Below are 25,275 nucleotides of genomic sequence, written 5' to 3'. Positions count from 1 at the left end.
CCCAGCAGGTTTAGCACTCATCAAAGTCAGATTTACTATAAGAAAAATGTTCTTACCTTTGTTGTCTTCGTCAGAATGCACTCCCAGGACTTCTACTTCAATAACAAATGTTGGTTTGGTCCAAAATAATCCATCGTTATATCCAAACAGCGGCGTTTTGTTCGTGCGTTCTAGACACTATCCTAAAGGCTAAATAAGGGTGACGAGCATGGCGCAATTCGTGACAAAAGAATTCTAAATATTCCATTACCGTACTTCGAAGCATGTCAACCGCTGTTTAAAATCAATTTTTATGCAATTTTTCTCATAAAAAAGCGATAATATTCCGACCGGGAATCTGCGTTTAGATAAACAGACAAAGGAAAAGAAAGCATTCGGCCTAAGCCCATAGTACTCTGAGTGGCCACTTGCCAAAAGCGATAAAGTGTTTCAGCCAGAGCCTGCCTCGATATCGTTCAACTTTTTCCCGGGCTCTGAGACCCTATGGAAGATGTAGGAAGTGTCACGTTATTGCACAGATCCTGAGTCTTCAATAAAAGACAGGCCACTTCTCACAGGCCACTTCCTGCTTGAAATCTTCTCAGGTTTTGGCCTGCCATATGAGTTCTGTTATACTCACAGACACCATTCAAACAGTTTTAGAAACTTTAGGGTGTTTTCTATCCAAAGCCAATAATTATATGCATATTCTAGTTACTGGGCAGGAGTAGTAACCAGATTAAATCGGGTACGTTTTTTATCCAGCCGTGTCAATACTGCCCCCTAGCCCTAACAGGATATACACCACTCGTTATTTTACAAAAATGTATGAAGTCAAATGGCTACTGGCTAGCAGAAACTCTTGCTAGCTACATTTGACTATTTTCACAATGTAAACAAAAGCAACTTGTGTATTTAGTACAACCACTAGCTGGAAAAAAGCTATTGTACTTACGCTTAATCAATGAATATGGTATAGTAGAGGAAAATAGAAGCTCTTCCCCTCTGCACCTCTCCCCTCAAAGAAAAGCGACACGTATAGTGGAGCTGAAGTGTAATGCAGGGTTTCCCAACCTTCCACTTATTATATAGGAAATTCCAGAACTAGCGCACACCTGATTCAAATAATGAAGAGCTTGGTGATTAATTGACTTATTGAGTCAGGTGTGAGATTTAGTTTAAACTAAAGGCAGTATTTCTTTTCATTTTTTTTGGTCTGAATGAAACACAGCCTTGGTAGTCCAAGCACTAGCGGTTCTGGGGGGGGGGGGGCAGTGCCCCTGTGACAACAATTTTGGACCCCCTTGTGGCCCCCCTAAATGTGGAGTATGAAATCATTTTTACATAACTAATTTTTGCTATCGTTCTTTTTTTACATCCGTTATTAGACAGTGGCAACGATGATGATTATGAACATGGTCTTTTGCCTGCTAATGCCTGCAATGCAGTGAAGAAAACGATATGACAATAACGTCTAATGTAACTGGCCCCTCTAACAGTACAACTGGCCCCAGCTTGGCCCCCCCAGGTGAAATGGTCTAGAACCGCCACTGAGTCCAAGTTTAGTTCTTGTGAATTAGTGGGAAATAAATATGTAGAAAAAGGAAGCACATCCAGTTGCTGGACAAAAAAGATAATAAGTAATGTCCCAACTGTTGTTTCTCAGTGGTTTTACGTAGACCTACAGATATCCAACAATGTGTCTTTGTCAGGCCCAAATTATGTGTCCAGTAAATGTCTGCAGTGCAGCTAGCAAGGGAGTCTATTTGGACAACTGAGAAGAGGCGTAAATTGGTGAGAAACAGTCAGTGTTCTGATGAGAATAAGTTGAGTAGGTATGTGGTAATAATTAGGTGACATTTAATCTCTTTACCTGTGTTCAAACATTTTTGTTTTTGTGAACTCTGTTTTACACACAGACAACACAATATAAACCAGGGATTGGCAACTATGATGGGAATGGGGGTAACAAAAAAGAAAATCATTATGAGGGGCCGCAGTGGCTCGCGGGTCATCATACCCACATCCATACCCCCCATTTTAGCGCCCCCCCCCCTCTTGACAGGGGAGAGAAAAAAAGTTAAGTATAATTTACTGCAGTTCTACATTTTTAAACAGGGCTTGGAGAAAATATTGCAGGTTTGCTGCAATTCTATACATTTTGCCATGGGGTGGAGAGAGAAATTAGCAGTTTTACAGCTAATTTCCAGCAATTCTACACATTTTGCCATAGGGAGGGGATAATTGTTTGCAGTTTGATACCAGAGTGAGAGTAACTAACAAAATCAATGGGGCCCCCCCAGTTGGTAATTCAACCATGATTACTACAAGTTTAGATAGCTGAAACTGAATAAAGAGTCCAGGTATTCATTTGGTGGTTCTGTTGGAAAAGTAGCCTGAGTCGCTGACTAGAGCACATGCATAACTGGAGCTCTTTAGTTAGTTATATAGCTGAAATTAGGTATGGCATAACTCAGATCTTGATTATTTTCAAACTTTTGGGTGATTTGAAAAGGTTATGGACACCCCTTCAAATTAGTGGATTTGGTTATTTCAGACACACCCATTGCTGACAGATGTATGAAGTTGAACACACAGCCATGCAATCTCCATAGACAAACTTGGGCAGTATAATGGCTTTACTGAAGAGCTCAGTGACTTTCAATGCGGCACCATCATAGGATGCCACCTTTCCAACAAGTCAGTTCATCAAATTTCTGTCTTGCTAGATGTGCCCTAGTCAACAGTAAGTGCTGTTATTGTGAAGTGGAAACGTTTAGGAGCAACAACAGCTCAGCTGCGGAGTTGTAGACCACACAAGCTCACAGAACGGGACTGCGAAGTGCTGAAGTGCATAGCGCCTAAATCGTCTGTCCTCAGTTGCAACACCCATTACTGAGTTCCAAACTGCCTCTGGAAGCAACGTCAGCGCAAGAACTGTTCGTCGGGAGCTTCATGATATGGGTTCCCATGGCCGAGCAGCCGCACTCAGGCCTAAGACCACCATGCGCAATGGCAAGCGTCAGCTGGAGAGGTGTAAAGCTCGCCACCTTTGGACTCGGGAGGGATAGCAGGGATTATAGAAAATTAACACAGGTCTCATAAACACTCTCAAGCACAAGCCCACGTGCTAGTGAGTAGCCAGCTAATATTTTTATTTCAAGCTTAGCCAACTTGGATCTTATTTGCTAGCTAACAGAGCACAACAGTTGAATTGTTATGAACACCATTCATTCCGTCTCTTACTGTTTGAACAGCATGCTAGCCTGTCCACTTTGTTCAGATGTTGAGAATGAGTTGAGAATTCTTTATAGAATTGTTTTATGCTTTTGAACGTTTTTAAAATACTAAACAGCAAATACTAAACAGCATTTATTTGACAAAAATGCTGCTAGCGATACGTGGTACCGCAATGTGTGAGCCACAAACTGGACAGCACTTTTCCTGAATGAATGTTCATTGATACATCAGGTTTTTTTTAGTGGTGTCTGCTCTGCGAGAAATTTGAACAGTTGAATTATTAACAGGGCATGGTACAAAGGGTTAACGTCTCTGAGACATGATTTTACTGTAATAATGTGTTTCGGTGTCCATATGACCTATTTTTTTTTTTTATTCTGTTGGACCAAACCTCAAATGCAAGTTGAAACCGTTTGTCAGAGACTACGAAGTGATCTCATCATTTTTTGTTGTGATAGGGAGGGGCTTGGTGTGTATGTGTAACAGTGTAGGTTCCGTCCCTCTCTTCGCCCTAACCTGGGCTCGAACCAGGGACCCTTGCACACATCAACAACTGACACCCACGAAGCATCGTTACCCATCGCGCCACAAAAGCCGCGGCCCTTGCAAATCAAGGGGAACAACCACTTCAGGTCTCAGAGCGAGTGACGTCACTGATTGAAACGCTATTAACGCACACCACCGCTAACTAACTAGCCATTTCACATCGGTTACATATGTAACCGATGTGAAAAGGCAATGCAAGAGGTTTCACTCTCGCCAAAATCTGTCCAAAGTAAACCAATATGTTTCTATGCGCTTATTTTGAACCTAAGCTTCCCGTCTTTGGGACAATGACTCCTATCGTTACACCATGCCCAAACCGGATGGGTGCGCAAATTGATTTTGTCCTCCCCACACCAAACGCGATCACGACACTCGGGTTGAAATGTCAAAAACATATCTGAATATCTGAACCAATTATATTAATTTGGGGACAGGTCGAAAAGCATTAAACATTTATGGCAATTTAGCTAGCAGTTGCTAGCTAATTTGGCCTATTTAGCTAGCTTGCTGTTGCTTGCTAATTTGTCCTGGGATATAAATGTTGAGTTGTTATTAAACCTGAAATGCACCAAGTCCTCTACTTTGTCAATTAATCCACACATAAAATGGTCACCCGAATTGTTCCTAGTCATCTCCTTCAGGTCTTTTTTTAAAATAATTTTTAAAAACTTTATATGGTGATTGGCATCTAACTTTCTTAAGGTGTATTACCACGACTGACCGACCTCAGTTCATCTTTCAATCACCCACGTGGGTATAACCAATGAGGAAATGGCACGTGGGTATCTGCTTCTATAAACCAATGAGGAGATGGGATTACAAATATAACTGATTTATATTTTAGCGCTTGGCAACACAGACGCTTGTTGGCGCGCGTGAGCAGTGTGGGTGCAATGATTGAATAACATGCATGTGTAAATTTATTTCGGGCACGCAAGCGTTGCATGAGCATCTCGTCATTATATACTGATCTCTGGTGTAACTGGGAAGGTGCACAGCCCAGAAAGAGCAAACGAGATGAAAAAGACAAACGCTCATAAAAATGAAAAATACAAAAAAACCTTGATTCTGCGTTACAGGCATTTGGAATATAGTGCAAAAACATATATTCAAATGAATCGAATTCGATATATTCCCCAGCCCTAGCTGAACTGTGCATGTTTTGTCCTTTTGTTTCCACAGTGCTGGTCTGTAAACCATAATGGTGAGCATGGAAATTAAATTGGACACATGTTCAGTCATTTTGGTGGACTTCAACACTGTAGTGTCCGTTAATGGTTTAACTGTTACACACACTAGGTAATGTCATTGGTGGACAATTTAACAACTGGCAAACCATGTGGTCATTTTGGCCATAAGCCAACCTATGTATTGCTCTGGACAGTTTTTTTGTTGGTTCAGTATGTTTCAATAAGGTGGAACCTCTGACGTTGTGGGAACTTTATGACAACCCAGTTTCACAGAATGACTTTCTCCTGAACAGGTGAGCAACCTCAAGGCGCTGCCAATGGGAAAGAGAGAAACACCCCATCATGTGACCTCAGTGAGTAGTTACAGTAGGCCTTATTGGGCACAGTACACGTTTTTCACTTTGACTCTACCTATAGCTCTAGCAGTGTGTTCCATGGCTTTGTTTGGTCCAGGAGGCTTGTAACCATAAAAGCATACTGTTAACCAAATAAAGGTATCAAAAGTTTAAAGGGAAAATACACACATTAGAGATAATGTAATGATAACACTGGAGGCATCTGTGGAGAGTTTTCTTTGAGTGTAGATTAGTTCGCTGATGACTAACCTATGAGCGAGGTCAGAGCATAGAATTGAAATATTCTACTTAGGCTGTTTCTATTGTACATTTTATGATTTCACATTGTTTGAAGTGGCCCATATATCAATCTCAAGGCAGATGAATGTAAGGTTTAGGTGCCAAAGCTCCTGTAACAGGGTAAGGCATTGGTAATGTTCATTAGGGCACTCCAAATATATCTTCTTCTTTTTTTTTTTTTACACGTCTTGCAACAGAAAAATAAGTGTTTCTTATTAGACAAGTCCAGCTAGTCCCTCCCGGTTTCAGTTCATTTTGTTCCATTTGGTAACATGACCCTTGTGTAGGAGTTACTAATCATCTGTTGGTCTTGTGGTCCCTTCTAGGCACTGTCCAGCCTAGTGAGGATGAGGAGGTTGAGAGAGGTGCCCTCAAGAGGCTCAGCACAATGTGGTCTTCATTCCGGTGCAAACTCAACAGAGATCGTGAGTATAAGGCCTTAAAACGCTCCATGGAAACGCCTCGTTACATTGAAAAACGTATTGTTTTCTATGAAGTACTTCCTATTTCACACACAATACTTTTTTTTCTGAGCAGTTAAAACCACGATTTGGTCATTATCCTAATTATTCCTGTAATGCAAGTGTCTGCCTAGGCCTATTGTGGTGGGGCCTGCAGCTGTGATGAGTGAGCCGCTCTCTATCCCTCTCCCCTGATGTGCACTCCAAAAACAAAAAGGCTTCTGATAGTATAACGTTTCAAAATCCAATTGCGGCTAAAACACAGCTTTGGAAGCAACTGTTGTTGAAACCACTTTCTGTGGGTATCATTCATTTTCCTCAACTCTTAATATTAAGTTCAATAGCAATTATCTTACAACATAAATATTTGATATGGCTTTGAGATACGGAGCGTGCGACATGGGCATCAGCCATTGTGAGTGCATAGGGTAGTAGGCTACTACATTATTTTTTATTTCAGGACATTTAATTTACTGTTAGATTAATACATTACTTTTTCAGTTGATGGAACCAGCACATGATTTGGTTGCGCAATTTGTTTGCCGCTGTACAGCAATAATGACCTGACCTGTGTCCCATAATGTACCTGTATTCCAAACAGAACCAGGCTAATAATTACTAGCCATCTTTTAAATTAGCATGCCCGTGCAGGGCTTGACATTCAGGTAAATTTGCCAGTGGCACACCAGGCCAGTGCCAACAGAAAGCTACTGGCCCGAATGAAAAGAATACTGGCCCGGGAAAACAGGTAAATTATGTCTTTAATTTGTGAGCTGAGCAAGTAGACTATAATATAGCTTATAGCCTACCATACACAAGTAATTACATTTTAAGTTGACAATATCATATTTACATTGATTGAACGACTCTGCACAATCTCAAAGGTGTTATTGTTAGTGATTGTAAACATGTTGTTTTTTCAGGTTTTCACTCTCAAAATAACTTTTTTTTTTTTTTTTTTTATTATAGAAAAACTACAAAAATGCTAACCACATTAAAGGAGATCCAGTTTGAGGTCTGGGAACAACAACAAGAAACTAAAGGGTGTAGTTGCCCTTTACTTCAATTGCACGCTTAGCAAGAGATTGTTGTTTGGCTAGCAGTGTTTTTCTACTGTGCAATGTACAGTAGGCTATGTGATGGCAGAGCTTGCTAAATAAATGCCTTGCGATTAATGCAAATCATGATATCATTACTACTTGGCAGTCAATATATAATTGGGAAGATTATTTGGGAAAGCCTTCAGAAATGTTCATTCAAACAGTGCATGATGACTGATTTGTGCATTGCAAAGATTCAACCAAGACTTCGGACCAAACTGTTTGAATAAATAGTTTGCATACCCATGGATGTTTGAATAAATCTTGATAATCATTTTTTTTAAATGGCAGAAACGAATATGAACAGGTTTTTTTTTATTTTTTATTATAATTTTTTTTCCACTGGCACCCTAGCGACCAATTTAAAATGGGTGTTGCACTGCCAAGTCAAAGGGTCATATATACATCCGGATGCATGATCATGCTCTCCGTAGCCGACGTGAGGAAGACCTTTTAAACAGGTCAACATTCAAGGCCAGACGGATTACCAGGATATGTGCTCCGGGCATGTGCTGACCAACTGGCAGGTGTCTTCACTGACATTTTCAACATGTCCTTGATTTGAGTCTGTAATACCAACATGGTTCAAGCAGACCACCAGAGTGCCTGTGCCCAAGAACACTAAGGTAACCTGCCTAAATGACTACCGACCCGTAGCACTCACATCTGTAGCCATGAAGTGCTTTGAAAGGCTGGTCATGGGTCACATCACCATTATCCCGGAAACACTAGACTCACTCCAATTTGCATACCGCCCCAACAGATCTACAGATGATGCAATCTCTATTGCACTCCACACTGCCCTTTTCCACCTGGACTGTAGGGACACCTACGTGAGAATGCTATTCATTGACTGCAGCTCAGCGTTCAACACCATAGTGCCCTCGAAGCTCATCAATAAGCTAAGGACCCTGGGACTAAGCACCTCCCTCTGCAACTGGATCCTGTACTTCCTGACGTCCCCCGCCAGGTGGTAAGGGTAGGCAACAACACATCTGCCACGCTGATCCTCAAAACGGGGGCCCCTCGGGTGCGTGCTCCGTCCCCTCCTGTACTCCTGTTCACCCATGAATGCATGGCCAGGCACGACTCCAACACCATCATTAAGTTTGCCGACGACACAACAGTGGTGGGCCTGATCACTAACAACGACGAGACAGCCTATAGGGAGGAGGTCAGAGAATTGGCCGTGTGGTGCCAGGACAACAACCTCTCCCTCAACGTGATCAAGACAAAGGAGTTGATTGTGGACTACAGGAAAAAGAGGACAGAGCATGCCCCCGTTCTCATCGACGGGGCTGCAGTGGAGCAAGTTGAAGTTCCTTGGTGTCCACATCACCAACAAACATGGTTCAAGCACACCAAGACAGTCGTGAAGAGGGCACGACATACCTATTCCCCCTCAGGAGACTGAAAAGATTTGGCATGAGTCCTCAGCTCCTCAAAAGGTTTTCCAGCTGCACCGTTGAGAGCATCATGACTGGTTGCATCACTGCCTGGTATGGCAACTGCTCGGTCTCTGACCGCAAGGCACTACAGAGGGTTGTGCGAATGGCCCAGTACATCATTGGGACCAAGCTTCCTGCCATCCAGGACCTCTACACCAGGCGGTGTCAGAGGAAAGCCCTAAAAATTGTCAGACTCCAGCCACCGTAGTCATAGACTGTTCGGTACAGGAGTGCCAAGTCTAGGTCCAAGAGGCTTCTAAACAACTTCTACCCCCAAGCCATAAGACCCCTGAACACCTAGTCTAGGTAGCCATTTGATTATTTGCATTGCCCCCCCCCCCCCCCTCCCCTTTTACACCGCTGCTACTGTTATCTATGCATAGTCACTTTAATAACTCTACCTACATGTACATATTACCTCAACTAACCGGTGCCCCCGCACATTAACGCTGTACCGGTACCCCCCTGTATATAGTCTCGCAATTGTTTTTTTTACTGCTGCTCTTTAATTACTTTTATTTCTTCTTATCCATATTTTCTTTTAACTGCATTGTTGGTTAGGGGCTCGTAAGTAAGCATTTCACTGTAAGGTGTACACCTGTTGTAGACCTTACAGCGCATGTGACTAATAACATTTTATTTTATTTTTATAATGCGTTATTTCATTTAGTTTCATGTGTACTATGGCAGCTAAAAGCTGAATTACAGTAACGAGTACAAGAAACACATTTCAATAAAATAGTGGCAACAAAATCAAAACAAAAGGGAATGAGGCAAGGATGGAGGTAGAACAGAGGTTGGAGAGTGCATCTTGGTCAGAGACAGGTCTGCAACCATCAGCACACCTCGCTGTCCCTGACATCCTCAGCCTCTCCAAAGAACACAGATTAAGATTTTTTTTTAATCTGTGGCCTCTCCTTATGGATGTGGTAGGTAATGTAGCTAGTCCTTTGCACTACTGTGTAGCACCCACTTGGGAGATGCCACGGCAGCCGCTGGCGCCAGAAAGCCTACCACACAACGGTAGTCATCAAAGTAGTCCTGATCTCTACGGGACTCTGCTATCGCCACAATCCTCTCACTGCACTTCTCCACTGCCGATGTCCGCATTCTAACCAAAACAGCTCCCAGTTCCAGCAAGCTAGCATACACTTTTCAACATCGCAGTGTTATAAAAGCTGGACAAATCAGAGTATTAATCAATTCTTATTTAACTATCAAAAACAAAGTGGATAAAAAGACACAAAACAACTAAATGTTAATAAGTTAAGCTGCCATTACGCCACCAGGGTACCATTTTACGATATGTTACTATATAGTAAGCTTCTGCTTACACATGACAATGTTGTCGCTGCAGGGGTGAAGGAGCCATGTCAGGAGTCTCTGGATTCAGCTCCAGCGGACACCACAGCCAAGGAGCAGCGCTACATGAGCGGGCAGTACTTCTTTGAGTACCTGGTGGTGGTCAGCCTCAAAAAGTCCAAAGAGGGGGCCTACGAGCCGCAGATCACCTACCAGTTCCCCAAGGTGAGTCCGCTAGTTGGACACAATGCATGTCTCCGGAAAGGGATAGGAAGGAAAAATGTGAAGAAATTAAAAGTGCAATGCAAGTCCTTGAAGATTAAAAGGGCGGTAGGAGAGAATAGTTCAGGTAGGCCTTCAGCAAGAAAAGTAGGAGGGTTGCTAAACATCAAAGACAGGCATCCAGTAGTGGACTAAGTTGTGATAAAACGCAGAGCACTCACAATAACACAGGCAGAGATCTAGTTGATCTTTGAACGCTCATTAGAGTGCATTCGGAAAGTATTCAGACCCCTTGACTATTTCTACATTTTGTTACGTCACAGCCTTATTCTAAAATGGATTAAATATTTTTCCCCCCTCATCAATCTATACACAATATCCCCTAATGACAAAGCAAAAACAGGTTTTGAGATTTTTTTTATTTGCAAATGGATTAAATGGGTAAATGTGACATTTATATAAGTATTCAGACCCTTTACTCAGTCCTTTGTTGAAACACCTTTAGCAGCAATTACAGCCTTGAGTCTTCTTGGGTATGACGCTACAAGCTTGGCATGTGTATTTGGGGAGTTTCTCCCATTCTTCACTGCAGAACCTCTCAAGCTCTGTCTGGTTTGATGGGGAGTGTCACTGCACAGCTATTTTCAGATATCTCCACAGGTGTTAGATCGGGTTCAAGTCTGGGCTCTGGCTGGGCTACTCAAGGACAAGAGACTTGTCCAGAAGCCACTCCTGCCTTGTCTTGGCTGTGTGCGTAGGGTCGTTGTCCTGTTGGAAGGTGAGCCTTTGCCCCAGTCTGAGGTCATAACCTGTTCCAGACTGCTTTTCATCAAGGGGTCTCGCTGTACTTTGCTCAGTCCATCTTTCCCTCGATCCTGACGTGTCTCCCTGCCGCTGAAAACTATCCCCACAGGATGATGCTGCCACCACCATGCTTCATCATAGGGATGGTGCCAGGTTTCCTCCAGATGTGACACTTGGCATTCAGGCCAAAGAGTTCAATCTTGGTTTCATCAGACCAGAGAATATTGTTGTCCTTTAGGTGCCTTTCCATCTGGCCACTCAAACATAAAGGCCTGATTTGGTGGAGTGCTGCAGAGATTGTTGTCCTTCTGGCAGGTTCTCCCATCTCCAGAGGGATTCTGGAGCTCTGTCAGAGTCACCATCGGGTTCTTGGGCACCTCCCTGACAAAGGCCCTTCTACCCCGATTGCTCAGTTTGGCCTTGGTGGTTCCAAACTTTTTACATTTAAGAATGATGGAGGTCACTGTGTTCTTAGGGACCTTCAATGCTGCAGACATTTTTTTTTTTTTGGTACCCTTCCCCAGATCTGTGGGACCTTATATAGATCAGTGTGTGCCTTTCCAAAAAAAGTCCAATGAATTGAATTTACCACAGGTGGACTGCAATCAAGTTGTAGAAAAATCTCAAGGATGATCAATGGCAACAGGATGCACCTGAGCTCAATTTCTAGTCATAGTAAATGGTCTGAAAAATTCAAAACTTGTTTTCGCCTTTTCATTATGGTGTGTTGTGTGTAGACTGAGGAAAAGGCTGTAACGTGACAAAGTGGAAAAAGGGAAGGGGTCTGAATACTTTCCAACTCTCGGTTGCTCTCGCTCTGTTTCTCTCTCACAGAGGGATGGGATGGTGAGATTCCAAAGAGAGGAGGAGGAAAAGACCCTGAAGGCCATCACGCTCTTCTGTTTCCCTGAGGGGATCAGCTGGGCCCCCCTAACAGAGTACCACAGGTAACGCTGCACCTGATATGAATGTCCATAATTTTTCCTAGTGGGAAAGCTGGGTGTGTTTGATAATCAAATATAAATACTCTTTCACACATTTCTCTAGTGAGACATTCTCCTTTGTCTTGACTGAGATCGATGGCAGCAGAAGGAATGGATACTGCAGAAGACTACTAGTAAGTTTCACTTTGGTTTTTCATGTCAGATGCTCTACTTCAAGATGTATTATAGTGTGACAAATGTCTCCTTGTTCCTCTCTCCCTCTGTCTGTTTCTCCATTGTTCTCGTCTAGCCCCACGGCAACGGAGCGCGCCCCCCCGAAGCCTTCTGCATCATTAGCAGGCTGGCTTGTTTCGGACTCTTCTCCAAGGTAACCCGCTCAAAGTTTATTGGCTTTCGGCTGTCAATGAGTGTTTGCACAGAGACGGCAGCATGGATGAGTTGAACTGGGCAGATCCCTGAGTGTAACGATGCTTACTCAGATTTCACCATTAAAGGGATATAGGCCACTTTCTTGTGTTTTTGAACTGATACAATCAATTTCCATACACTGCTACATGCTCCAAAAATGCTAGCCAGGAGATTCTGGCCATTGCTAAATAAGCAGCGAACAAACTTAAAAGCAGTTTGAACGAGACAACACTGTAGGTAAGTCGGTAAAATAATTTAAGACTTAAAAAAAAGTTAACTATCCCTTTAAAGCTACTAAGACCAAGGTAGTTCTCACCTTATCACAGTTTTGTGGAATTCCCTTGGAAATGTCAACAGCACATAACCTCCCCTATCGGAAAAAATAAAAAGATACTCTTCCACTTAAGTAGAACTGGATGTGATGGGCACCTCTCGCAATTCTGACAACTGTTCATACCTTTATTCAGTCGTGTGTGAAATTGGACTGCGTTGCTGTGTTTAAGTAACGATGTGTTATGGTACGAGAAAATTACTTTGATGTATGAGCCTATTAGACTGGTATGGGGGTTTTGAAATGTCCTAGTTGGTACGGTTCATATGTTCTCCCTCTTTGTGGCACTTTATCATTAGCCCCTGACTGTGGTTGAAGCTGATTTAAAAAAAATAAATAACATAATTCACTGCTTTTCAGTGGTGCCCCAAGTCTTTTGACGTGAATATTGACACACACCACCACTACACTATTTCTTAAGCCCCACAGTTTACTAACTCATATACTTATTACTGCTGCACCATTCATTGTGGTTTCTGTTGGTTTTGTGAAGGGCTTGAAAAGGTCACCCACTGAAATGTGCACTGAGGAAATGTGTGTGTAGGGTAATTGTTATTACTCCAGTGGTGCACAATCCAATGACGATATCTGAGTTGGAATATTCCTGTCGGTCTTCTGGTGCAGATCTTTGACGAGGTGGAGAAGCGACACCAGATCTCCATGGCGATGATTTACCCGTTCATGCAGAGCCTTAGGGAGGCACCATTCCCCGCCCCAGGCAACACTGTCAAGATCAAGAGCTTCATTCCCGACAAGGGCACCGAGGTTAGCACCCTGACTTAGGCACATTACTAAGTTAGTATAGCACAATGACCTCCAAGCACAAGACGATTTCGACACCTACCATCTCAGATTGTGTTGAAATAATTTCTTTAGTTAGAAACAGATAATTAGCATTCCTGAAACATTACTTTGTTGAAATATAATTTCATCTCTAGCATCCAATTTAGACCATAATTATTTCTAACAATGAGTAAGACATGAGGAATCCAATGAATTGCTCAAAAGCCACCGACGGAGCACCTACACGCCAATCCCACCCCAACAACCAGTATGCAGTATCATTTCTGTCTGAACATTAGCATGGAGCTGTGGCTTGAACTATTGCTTCTTTATCCTATGTAATGTATTCCCTGTGAATGTGATGATTTTTCACCTGATGGAAGTCTCTTTCATTATTTCCAATAAATTAGTGTGAAAGTACCAGATTTTGCCCGCTACATGTCGCTCTTCCTGCTACTGCCAAGGCCATTTATCAATTATTCTGGTCTCTTGTTTATTAATTTTAATCGCAACATTTTCTTTGCAACCATGGGTAGAAAACCAATAGCTTTTGCTGATGATGTGGTCCCGTGTGGCTCAGTTGGTAGAGCATGGTGTTTGCAACGCCAGGGTTGTGGGTTCGATTCCCACGGGGGACCAGTATGGGGGGGAAAGAAAAAAAAAAGGGATGCATTTAAGTCGCTCTGGATAAGAGTGTCTGCTAAAATGACTAAAATGTAAAAAAATGATGATAAAAATTGTGTGGTCATTCTCACAATTCAAGCCAGTCCTCTATGAAAGCAATTCAGTTTGTCCTTAGGTTTAATCTGTGTCCAGGAAATGGACACTCTGTGTGGTTTATTCTCTTCAAAAAGGGTCTGGATTAGTTAGACAATTCCTGGTGAACAAGCAAACCATTAGGCTACAGAAGTTCTAATGGTTTCAATGTTATGGTCTTCAATGGTAAAAATCCCAAACACACTTTTTGGTGTTGGGTTTAATGGTAAATATGACTAATCACATTACATATAAAGATGTTTTCTAGTAATTGTATTGAAAAACATATGACTGCCATGCAATGGTTTATAATTGTATTTTTTTTTAGCTGTCTCAACATTTTAGTCATAGCCCATTTCGCCATTAAAGTTTTGGGCATGTAGGAAAAGTCTTCATATGAGAATTGCACCATAGGGATCGCCCTCAGAGCTGCCATTTGTTGGACTATTCAAGTTGAGTTGGGTTGAAGCATTAGGTTTCTAAGAGGACTTGCTTTCAGGAAAATGTATAAAAGGGTGTGGCAGGAACAGCAGCATCTAGTGGGCAAAACCTGGGGGCGTATTCCTTACGCCGATTCTGTTGCAAAAGGTTTCTTAAACGGAACAGGGAGGGACCTACCTGAATTTGTCCAATATAAACTCTTGTTTTGCTCTGTTTACTTCCGTTTGGTTATAATGGAAACCCCCCTGGTACTTTCACACTAATTTATGGTAAATAATGCAAACGACTTCAATGGCTAATTTCTCTGAACAGGGGGAAAAAAACATCAATCACAGGGAATACATTGAATGGGTGAGTAAGCAAAACTCCAAGCCGCAGCTCCATACTACTTCTCAGATATAGAGAACTGATACTGTATACTTGTTGTTGGGGTGGAATTGGCGTGGGGTTTAGGAGGTCCATGTGTGACTGCTGACTATTTTATTGGATTCATCATGTCTACCCAATGGTAGGATGATGTTAGGTCCAAATTGTATGTTGGGTACTATATTTGTTGAATATTATGTGAGTCCTATAAAAGGGCCAAATAAGGTGCAATCAATTAGTTTCACATTTTCATTTCAACAAAATGTTTTATGGCTTGCTGAAATGACATGGAATAACTCCATGGTCTTCCTTGAGACCTGGGTGGTATTCATTAGGGCACATCATAACAAAACATTAGGATGATGGGAATAATTGGTTGTAATTATTGTAATGAACTAGAATACACAGTTCCAGAAGTTGAGAAATGTCCACATTGATTGGTGACAATATGGTGGAAACCTACTCGGGGCCCAGTCACCAATCTGATCATCCAAGCCAGGAGAAAAGAGATTCTGGAAGTAAAAATAAAGCACACCACTAGAGATCTAGGAGACACAACGCTAACAAGATGCACAAAGCCAGTTGGATGGACACACACAACTAGTGAAAAAGGAGACCATGCCAGCAGGTGGCGATGCATTGACTGAAAAGAAAAGGAACTCCATTTAGCCTGGAATAATGCTGGTAAGAAAAGAGCTGCACTAGGGCAGAGGTGACACACACAGCCAATATGAAAATAGGAACATGAATGCCTGCAAGAATAGTGGACATTTTCCACACATTCCACACATTCCACAGTGTATGTTTAGTCATTTGCATTCATTTTGGATAACCCCAAGTTACTGCTCTGGCACCATTGGCAACAGCACTGACGTGTGTGTGGTGCTGTGTCTGAACCTGCCCTCTTACTCAATGTTCCCCCAGGGCTAAAATCCCACTAACACCAATCCCATCCTGCAACATTCCATCTTTCAGGTCCATTTTTCACAATTAACCTCCACACACTCTAGTTGTTGCTGTATTGTATCTGTAAGTTTAGGTGTGCTTACTTTGAATAAACTGCTATATATTTCAGCAAGTACACTCCATTATGAAAAATTTAGGCTGAATTATGCCTCTGAAAAATCAACTGTGCCACAGATGTGGCTGGGACATGCTTTCAATGGTACTATTGTAGTTAATTAGGAGGCTACCCCGACTAGAACTCAAACCCTGTGACTGCCATTCCAAAATCTTTGCCATTATACCAAGAGTTAAGCCATGCTTATCAAGAGGCTGAACTATCTTGAGGTAAAGTTTTTCCCCACTTGCTCGCATTACAAGAAAATAAAGAAATCCATTAAACAATAAATCAACTTATTGTATATAACATGTTGGTCACAGTATTAACATGTAAATAAGAATTGACTGTCTCCAGATCATCAGTCTGACGCGGCCGTTGGACTCGTGGCTGGAGCACGTGGACTTCCGCACGCTCTTCCGTTGCTTGACCAATGAGGAGGTGGTGCTGGTGTTCGCTGCCGCCGTTATGGAGCGACGCATTGTCTTCATAGCCGTGGAGCTCAGGTACTGCGCGCACACACACTATTATTTTTGTCGTCTCAGACAAGCATGCGTCAACTTCGTCAATTGAGAGCTTAACTACTTCACACAGTAACACACACACACACACACACACACTGAATAAGTCTGACCCCTCCCCAGCACCCTGTCCCAGGTGATCCACGCTGTGGCCGCCCTCCTCTATCCATTCACCTGGCAACACACCTTCATCTCCATAGTCCCTGAGATCCTCATCGATGTTGTTATGGCCCCCACCCCCTACCTGCTGGGAGTGCAGAAGCGGCTAATGGAACAGGTCACGGACCAGACCGACGTGAGTCCCCCCCCATTAGCCTCGGACACCCAGATCATGTACGTTCCGAAAGCCATGGGAACCTGTCGGCAGGAAGACTCTGAACAGGGGTAAAGTACGGTAGAGACTTTGAATAATAGAAGGATGGCCCCCTGAGACTACAGCAATGTTAGCACCAGAGAAACGTTAAACATTAGAGCTGCTAATGTGGGCCTTTCAGAAACAACCCATTACCCCTAGGCACTTGGATAGGTATAAGCAATATGGCAAAGTCTGCTAGCCTCTGTTAAAGCACAGGAACTTCCAAGGAGGTAGGGGCTAAGGGGTTGTTCCTGGATCAGAGCCACGGTCTATCTCAATTAATCTTTCCTTGCTGCCTCAAAGTATTGGAGGAGGTCAAAGGTCCCTCCCCTCAGACCTTCTCCTCCAATGCATTTTGATGAGGTGAAGATGCGAAGAATCAAGGATAGATGATTTGAGAGGGCCCCTGAATGACTGGATGGAAAGTTTGGGAGTCTAGTTTTAATAGTGATGGATTGGTGTTGAAATACTCATTCTAGGCTCTGTTTTCCCTAACACAGCTGCTTGTGGTGGACTTGTCAGAGGATAGGAAGGACACTTTCCTAGTTCACGTAAGTGTCTGAAATATCTGTCCTGTGTTGTCTAAAGAGTGGAACGAATGGCCTACGTTTAGACACAATTAAGTATCACATTTACTTAAACGCATGCTATGAATTGAAATTCTTTTTTTCACTGTTTTGCACTTACATATAGACTAGGCAATCGCTCCACCATTTCCTGGTTGCTAAAATTCTAATCGTTTGCCTAATTTCAGTTTGACAAGACAAGCAAGTATAGTGTAGAGCAGGAATGGGCAACTGGCGGGGCCCCTCTTTTGAAGGTCCTCAGATATACAGTACCAGTCAAAAGTTTGACACCTATTCATTCAAGGGTTTTTCTTTATATTTAAGTTTTTCTACATTGTAGAATAATAGTGAAGACATAAACTATGAAATGACACATGGAATCATGTAGTAACCAAAAATGTGTTACAAATCAAAATATATTTGAGATTCTTCAAAGTAGCCACCGTTTGCCTTGATGACAACTTTGCACACTCTTGGCATTCTCTCAACCAGCTTCATGAGGTAGTCACCTAGAATTTGTGTAATTTCTTTCCTAAATGCGTTTGAGTCAGTTGTTTTGTTGTGACAAGGTAGGTGTTAGCCCCATTTGGTAAAAGATCAAATGGCAAGAACAGCTCAAATAATCAGAAATGACAGTCCATTACTTTTTACATGAAGGTCAGTCAATCTGGAAAATTAAGAACTTTGAATGTTTCAAGTGCAGTTGCAAAAACCAAGTGCTATGATGAAACTGGCTCTCATGAGGACTGCCACGGGAAAGGAAGACAGAGGATAAGTGATGGTAAGTTCAAGTAACAGACATCTTAACATCAACTGTTCAGAGGAGACTGCATGAATCAGGCCTTCATGGTCGAATTGCAGCAAAGAAACCACTACTAAAGGACACCAATAAGAAGAAGCTACTTGCTTGGGCCAAGAAACTCGAGCAATGGACCTTAGACCGGTGGAAATCTGTCCTTTGGTCGAGTCCAATTTTGAGATTTTTGGTTCCAACCGCTGTGTCTTTGTGAGACGCAGAGTAGGTAAGCAGATGATCTCTGCATGTGTGGTTCCCACAGTGAAGCATGGAGGGGGAGGTGTGATGGGGTGCTTTGCTGGTGACACTGTCAGTGATTTATTTACAATTCAAGGCACACTTAACCAGCATTGCTACCACAGCATTCTGCATCTGGTTTGCACTTAGTCCCAGCATTTAATTTTCAACAGGACAATGACCCAAAACACGCCTCCGGGCTGTGTAAGGGCTATTTGACGAAGTAGGAGAGTGATGGATTGCTGCATCGGATGACCTGGCCTCCACAATCACCCAAATAAGATGGTTTGGGATGAGTCAGACCTCAGAGTGAAGGAAAAGCAGCCAACAAGTGCTCAGCATATGTGGGAACTAGGGTTGCTACTTTGAAGAATCTCAAATATAAAATATATTTTGATTTAACACATTTTTGGTTACTACATGATTCCATGTGTTATTTCATAGTTTTGATGTCTTCACTATTTTACAATGTAGAAAATAGTGAAAGAAGAACCTACTCATTCAAGGGTTTGAGTCAACTTTTTACTGGTACTGTATATATATATTTTTAATAACTTGGTGGGGTCTTCACTGACTGTTGCTAGGTAGAATACACAAGGTGCAATTTTGGAACTTGGTTGTGCATCAGCAGTTTCTCTTATGTCAGTCAGTCACTGAAAGTCACTGAATTAGCCCATGTCAGCTAACATAGTCTAGAGGCCAATTAAAACAAACTTAACAATTATCTAAACTTAGTAATTGTAGTTGAATTACCGGTCGGGGGGCCCCCGTTGTTTTTGTTAGTCTTACTCAGATGTCATATTCAAAACTGCAAACATTTCTCTCCACCCTTGGCAAAATGTGTTCAATGGTAGGAAATTGGCTGTAAAACAGCTCATTTTCTTCTCCGCCCCATGGCAAAATGTATAGAATTGCTGCAAACGTGCTTAGAAAGTAACATTTTCTTTATGCCCCATGGCAAGATGTGTAGAACTGCATGATATTAACTCTAAAACAAAAATAAATTATCCGCATTCGAATATATTTTCAATGACAAAAATATTGTATTTTCAGCTGTTTTGAAGCTGGTGTACAAAACCGAAAAGTAAAAGACACAAACAAAACTTAAGAACGGGAAGCATAGAAATAACACGCACACAGAACCGATTTACCGCTTCCTAGACTTGCTTTCATTGAGCGACAGATCTGTAACTCACATTTCTATGTGAATTTGGTCAGGTCACCCAAAAGTTACATATTGCAGCTTTAAAACTATGGGGGGGAATTTATTTTTTGCTTTGTCATACCATTGAATACGGTTCCTCTGTTTCATAGATCGGGGATGAGAACTCTCTTCTGCCCCCTAAGCTTCAAGATGAAATACTGCAGGCACTAAGAAACAGGAAAGAAAAAGCCAGTGAGTATTTTCATATATAAAAAAGCTGTTTATCCAAAATGCAAATGAGGTGTTGCATGGGGTATTCTTTCACGAAGTGTCTAGAGATTATCGCACTTTTGCACCTGCAGTACCACATCAGGTGTTCAGATAGACATACTTTGATTACACAATTAAAATGTGATATGAATACATGCTTTTTTATTAACTGTAACCTTTGTAAATACAGGTAACTGCCAAAATAAAGAACTTGAGTAAATGAGGGATACAAAGTATATTGAAAATAGGTGCTTCCACACAGGTGTGGTTCCTGAGTTATTTAAGCAATTAAAACATTCCATCATGCTTAGGGGTCATGTATAAAAATGTCCAGTTGCCATTATTTTGGCTACCATGGCTAGAAGAGATCTGACTTTTTGAGAGGTCTCAAAGGAGCATAGGAGGGTTTAAAGTTTGTTTGTCACCAGATCTCAACCCAACTGAACACTTATGGGAGATTCTAGAGTGGCGCCTGAGATGGCGTTTCCACCACCACCAACAAAACGCTAAATTATGGAATTTCTCATGGACGAATGGAGTTCCATAAACGTGCAGAATCTATGCCAAGGTGCATTGAAGCTTTTCTGGTGGCTCGTGGTGGCCCAACATCCAATTAAGACACTTTGTCTTTACGTTGGTATATCCTTTATTTTGGCAGTTGCCTGTAGATTGCTTTATGCTTTCTTTGATCTTTTCGAAGTAATGAGCGGTTAAGGAAAATTAGCATGTGTCATCATAGTAACACAAACTGGTGGAAGGTCAACGTGATGCCTTACTGTGGTACTGGAGATCCAGAGTGTTATGGCTCATGAGCACTGCCAAATTGACACCCCTCTGAGGAGCCACCTGGACCGTGTGTGTGTGTGTGTACCATTTCCCCCTCAGCCGTGGAGGAGCTGAACAGGGTGGTCTCGGAAGCCTTCCTGCCCTTCTTCGTGAGGACTGTTGGCCATTTTGCTTTGTACGTGACGCGGAACAGCAGTGGCCAGCCGGGGGTGTTCCAGAGCAGAGCCTTCTACAAGGCCATCAAGTCCAAGACCACGCGGCACTTTGTCAAGAAATTCCTCCAGACCCAGATGTTTGACCTGTTTATCCAGGAGGTGGAGCAGCAGCCAGCCAGCCCCCAGCAAGGTGCTTGTGCGAGGGAGAGTTTATTTTTTTATTTGTTATCATACATACTTACATAACAGTATTTGAAAGATACTGCTTATGTGTTAGAAAACATTTCTGAAATTGTTTACCATGGTAATGAAGCCAGCTTGTTCCTGGGGTATATGTTTGCTTATCATAAAGGAGTAAATTAATCATCTACTCTTTTTTTTTTTCAGGAATTTTCCACAAAAAGATTGTTGAATACCAGGAACAGAAGAGAAAAGAGAAGGCAAATAGACACTAAGTAGGAATACACTGTAAACGAGGCCATGATTACATTTACATTTGTCATTTAGCAGACGCTCTTATCCAGAGCGACTTAGTTTGTGCATTCATCCTTAAGATATATGTGGTTGTCCCACCCAGCTATCTCTGTCATAGTAAGTGCATTATAGTAGCCATCAGCAAAGGCAGTGGTAGTATGGGGGTGGGGGAGCTTTGACTGGGCTGAGAGGGAGGTGGTAGGAAGGAGTATTTGATCCCCTGCTGATTTTTTTTTTTGCCCACTGACAAAGAAATTATCAGTCTATAATTTTAATGGTAGGTTTATTTGAACAGTGAGAGACAGAATAACAACACAATCCAGAAAAACGCATGTCAAAAATGTTATAAATTGATTTGTATTTTAATGAGGGAAATAAGTATTTGATCCCTCTGTAAACATGACTTAGTACTTGGTGACAAAACCCTTGTTGGCAATCAGGTCAGACGTTTCTTGTAGTTGACCACCAGGTTTGCACACATCTCAGGAGGGATTTTGTCCCACTCCTCTTTGCAGATCTTCTCCAAGTCATTAAGGTTTCGAGGCTGATGTTTGGCAACTCGAACCTTCAGCTCCCACAGATTTTCTATGGGATTAAGGTCTGGAGACTGGCTAGGCCACTCCAGGACCTTAATGTGCTTCTTCTTGAGCCACTCCTTTGTTGCCTTGGCTGTGTGTTTTGGGTCATTGTCATGCTGGAATACCCATCCATGACCCATTTTCACTGCCCTGGCTGAGGGAAGGAGGTTCTCACCCAAGATTTGACAGTACATGGCCCCGTCCATCGTCCCTTTGATGCGGTGAAATTGTCCTGTCCCCTTAGCAGAAAAACACCCCCAAAGCATAATGTTACCACCTCCATGTTTGACGGTGGGGATGGTGTTCTTGGGGTCATAGGCAGCATTCCTCCTCCTCCAAACACGGCGAGTTGAGTTGATGCCAAAGATCTCCATTTTGGTCTCATCTGACCACAACACTTTCACCCAGATGTCCTCTGCCAATGAACATCTGAATGATTCAAACTTCAGACGGGCATGTATATGTGCTTTCTTGAGCAGGGGGACCTTGCGGGTGCTGCAGGATTTCAGTCCTTCATGGCGTAGTGTGTTACCAATTGTTTTCTTGGTGACTATAGTCCCAGCTGCCTTGAGATCATTGACAAGATCCTCCTGTGTAGTTCTGGGCTGATTCCTCACCGTACTCATGATCATTGCAACTCCACGAGGTGAGATCTTGCATGGAGCCCCAGGCCGAGGGAGATTGACAGTTCTTTTGTGTTTCTTCCATTTGCGAATAATCGCACCAAATGTTGTCACCTTCTCACCAAGCTGCTTAGCGACGGTCTTGTAGCCCATTCCAGCCTTGTGTAGGTCTACAATCTTGTCCCTTACATCCTTGGAGAGCTCTTTGGTCTTGGCCATGGTGGAGAGTTTGGAATCTGATTGATTGCTTCTGTGGACAGGGGTCTTTTATACAGGTAACAAACTGAGATTAGAAGCACTCCCTTTAAAAGACACCTGGGAGCCAGAAATCTTTCTGATTGAGAGGGGGTCAAATACTTATTTCCCTCATTAAAATGCAAATCAATTTATAACATTTTTGACATGTGTTTTTCTGGATTTTTTGTTATTCTGTCTCTCACTGTTCAAATAAACCAACCTTTAAAATTATAGACTTATCATTTCTTTGTCAGTGGGCAAACGTACAAAATCAGCAGGGGATCAAATACTTTTTTCCCTCACTGTATAAGGGATTTACTGTAGATGTGTGATAATATCTAGATTTTTTACAGATGGAGATGTAAATATTGGAATTGAATAGTGTAGTTTATTGTATATAAAAAATACATGTTTTACTATTGTATTTTATTTTTGCCTATTTTTCTCACAAATTTCAATCTTGTCTCATCGATGCAACTCCACCTGGCTTGGGAGAGGCAAAGGTGGAGTCATGCATCCTCTGAAACATGACCCGCCTAACCGCGCTCCTTAACACCCGCCAGCTTAACCCGGAAGCCAGCCGCACCAATGTGTCGGAGGAAACGACACCTAACTGGCGACCGGGATCAGTCTGCTGGGACCCGGCCCGCCACAAGAAGTCACTAGAACGCGATGAGCCAGGTAAAGACCCCCCCCTGCCAAACCCTCCCCTAAACCTGACAACGCTGGGCCAATTGTGAGCCGTCCTATGGGACTCCCGGCCACGGCCTGTTGTGGCTCAGCCCCTCGGGAGGCCCAGTTTATTTAGCTATATGTGTGCTAGAGTATGTGTGAGAGGGGTTGGGGTAACAGTGGGTATTTTATGTGCTGCTACTGTATAAAATGATACTGAACAAAATATAAACGCAGCATGTAAAGTGTTGGTCCCATGTTTCATGAGCTGAAATAAGATCCCAGGAATGTTCCATACACACAAAGCTTATTTCTGTCAAATTTTGTGAACAAATGTGTTTACATCCCTATTAGTGAGCGTTTCTCCTTTGCCAAGATAATACATCCACCTGACAGGTGTGGCATTTCAAGATGCTGTTTAAATATTTTCTTTTATATGAACTGTAACTCAGTAAAATCTTTGAAATTGTTTTATATTTTTGTTCAATATAGATGGTTGACAAGACTAGATTTTGTCAGAATTAGTGTTGGCTTCAGTCTGTGTTAAATCTGCTAAGATCAAATTAATAGTTTTTTTGTGACCCTTTACTACTGTTTTTTCAGTCGTTCAAGAAATTTGTTGCCAAGTAAAATATCAACAGGTCAACGCTGTGTGTGTACAAAAAATCCCTCTGATTTATTTGTGGAAAAGTACAATACCAGAAATTTGGTAGCATCAAAACTTTACATTACAGATATAGAAAAGGCAAACTGGACTTATTTATTTGCCACCAAATGGAAGAATACTGACTGAAGCAGAGACAGACTACCTGGACTGGTCCAATAAGGGGAAAACACATTTTCCAATGCAGAGGGACATCTGGGAATGCTGTCTTTATTTTTATAGAAACGTGGCTGAAGGACAATTCACTCGACTGTGCTATTCAACCATTCGATTCATTTTCCATTATGAATCGAACGGCGGCTTATGGTGAGAGTAAGGTGGAAGTGTATGCTTCCAGATCAACATTTCCTGGTGTACCGAAGTTGAAAACATCTCTAGCTCCTGTTCACATGACCTGGAGTTTCTGATGCTAAAATGCCAGAGCTAATATAATGGAATCAAACCGATGGAAACCATATGTTTGATCTATTTGATACTATTCTACTTCTGCTCCAGCCATTACCATGAGCCCGCCCTCCCCAATTAAGGTGCCACCAACCTCCTGTGGAACGGAGATATCCATACCATGCTGAGAGCCCGTACTGCAGCATTCAATGTGAGCGGAACGAACTCTGACTTGGAGTGCGACGCATACAATGCAAGCAGGTACAAGCTCCGCAAATTCCTAAGGGATGCAAAAAGACAATACAGACTCAAACTTGAATAGATTTTTTGACAATTCAGACTCTAGACTCATCTGGCAAGGACTACAGACTATCACGAACTGCAAAGGCAAATCCAGCTGTGTGGTGCCCACTGAAGTCTCCCTCAGATGAGCTTAACACGTTCTATGCTCGCTTCGAGGCAGACAATACCAAGCCATTCAGGAAGGTTCTCGCTGCTACGGTCGACTAGTGCTTACGCTATCCGAGGCTGATGTGAGATGCCCTAATGACTATCCTGCCGTTGCACTCACCCCGGTCATGAAGTGCTTTGAGACTTTTCATGGCCAGCATGCCAGGCACACTGGAACCACTTGAATTTGCCTACCACTCCAAAAGATCCATGGAAGATGCCATTTCCATCGCTATTCACACAGCCCTAACTAGGGCTATTGCCTGAATATCTCACCACCGTGGGTACCTATCTCCTCCCCTCTTGCCTTCATTCCTTTCTACAGCCTGTTGAGAGGGGCTGTCAAC

General features: G+C 42.5%; 1 protein-coding gene across 3 annotated transcripts in view; it reads left to right on the top strand.

The window, feature by feature from the left end:
- LOC106566937 (DENN domain-containing protein 2D) overlaps positions 1–24,076 on the top strand; it is a 52,256-nt gene extending 28,180 nt beyond the window's left edge. For 2 of the 3 annotated variants that reach the window (XM_014135599.3, XM_014135598.3), the window contains exons 2-14: positions 5,249–5,308; positions 5,917–6,015; positions 9,957–10,126; positions 11,762–11,874; positions 11,975–12,044; positions 12,161–12,238; positions 13,235–13,375; positions 16,374–16,522; positions 16,661–16,832; positions 17,393–17,443; positions 19,806–19,887; positions 20,791–21,036; positions 21,234–24,076. In XM_014135599.3, coding sequence (XP_013991074.1) covers positions 5,249–5,308; positions 5,917–6,015; positions 9,957–10,126; positions 11,762–11,874; positions 11,975–12,044; positions 12,161–12,238; positions 13,235–13,375; positions 16,374–16,522; positions 16,661–16,832; positions 17,393–17,443; positions 19,806–19,887; positions 20,791–21,036; positions 21,234–21,301 — 1,499 coding nt within the window. In that variant the 3' untranslated portion in view covers positions 21,302–24,076. Of the gene's footprint in view, positions 1–4,947; positions 4,970–5,248; positions 5,309–5,916; positions 6,016–9,956; positions 10,127–11,761; positions 11,875–11,974; positions 12,045–12,160; positions 12,239–13,234; positions 13,376–16,373; positions 16,523–16,660; positions 16,833–17,392; positions 17,444–19,805; positions 19,888–20,790; positions 21,037–21,233 lie in introns of all 3 variants that reach the window. The other variant, XM_045693347.2, reaches the window with a different exon arrangement.
- The last annotated feature ends 1,199 nt before the right edge of the window (positions 24,077–25,275 follow it).

Source organism: Salmo salar, chromosome 13 (genome assembly GCF_965601325.2).
Source record: "Salmo salar chromosome 13, fSalSal1, whole genome shotgun sequence".
Classification (NCBI taxonomy): domain Eukaryota; kingdom Metazoa; phylum Chordata; class Actinopteri; order Salmoniformes; family Salmonidae; genus Salmo; species Salmo salar.
The sequence above is the reverse complement of the archived record's forward strand: the minus strand, read 5'-3'. Positions and strand labels throughout refer to the sequence as shown.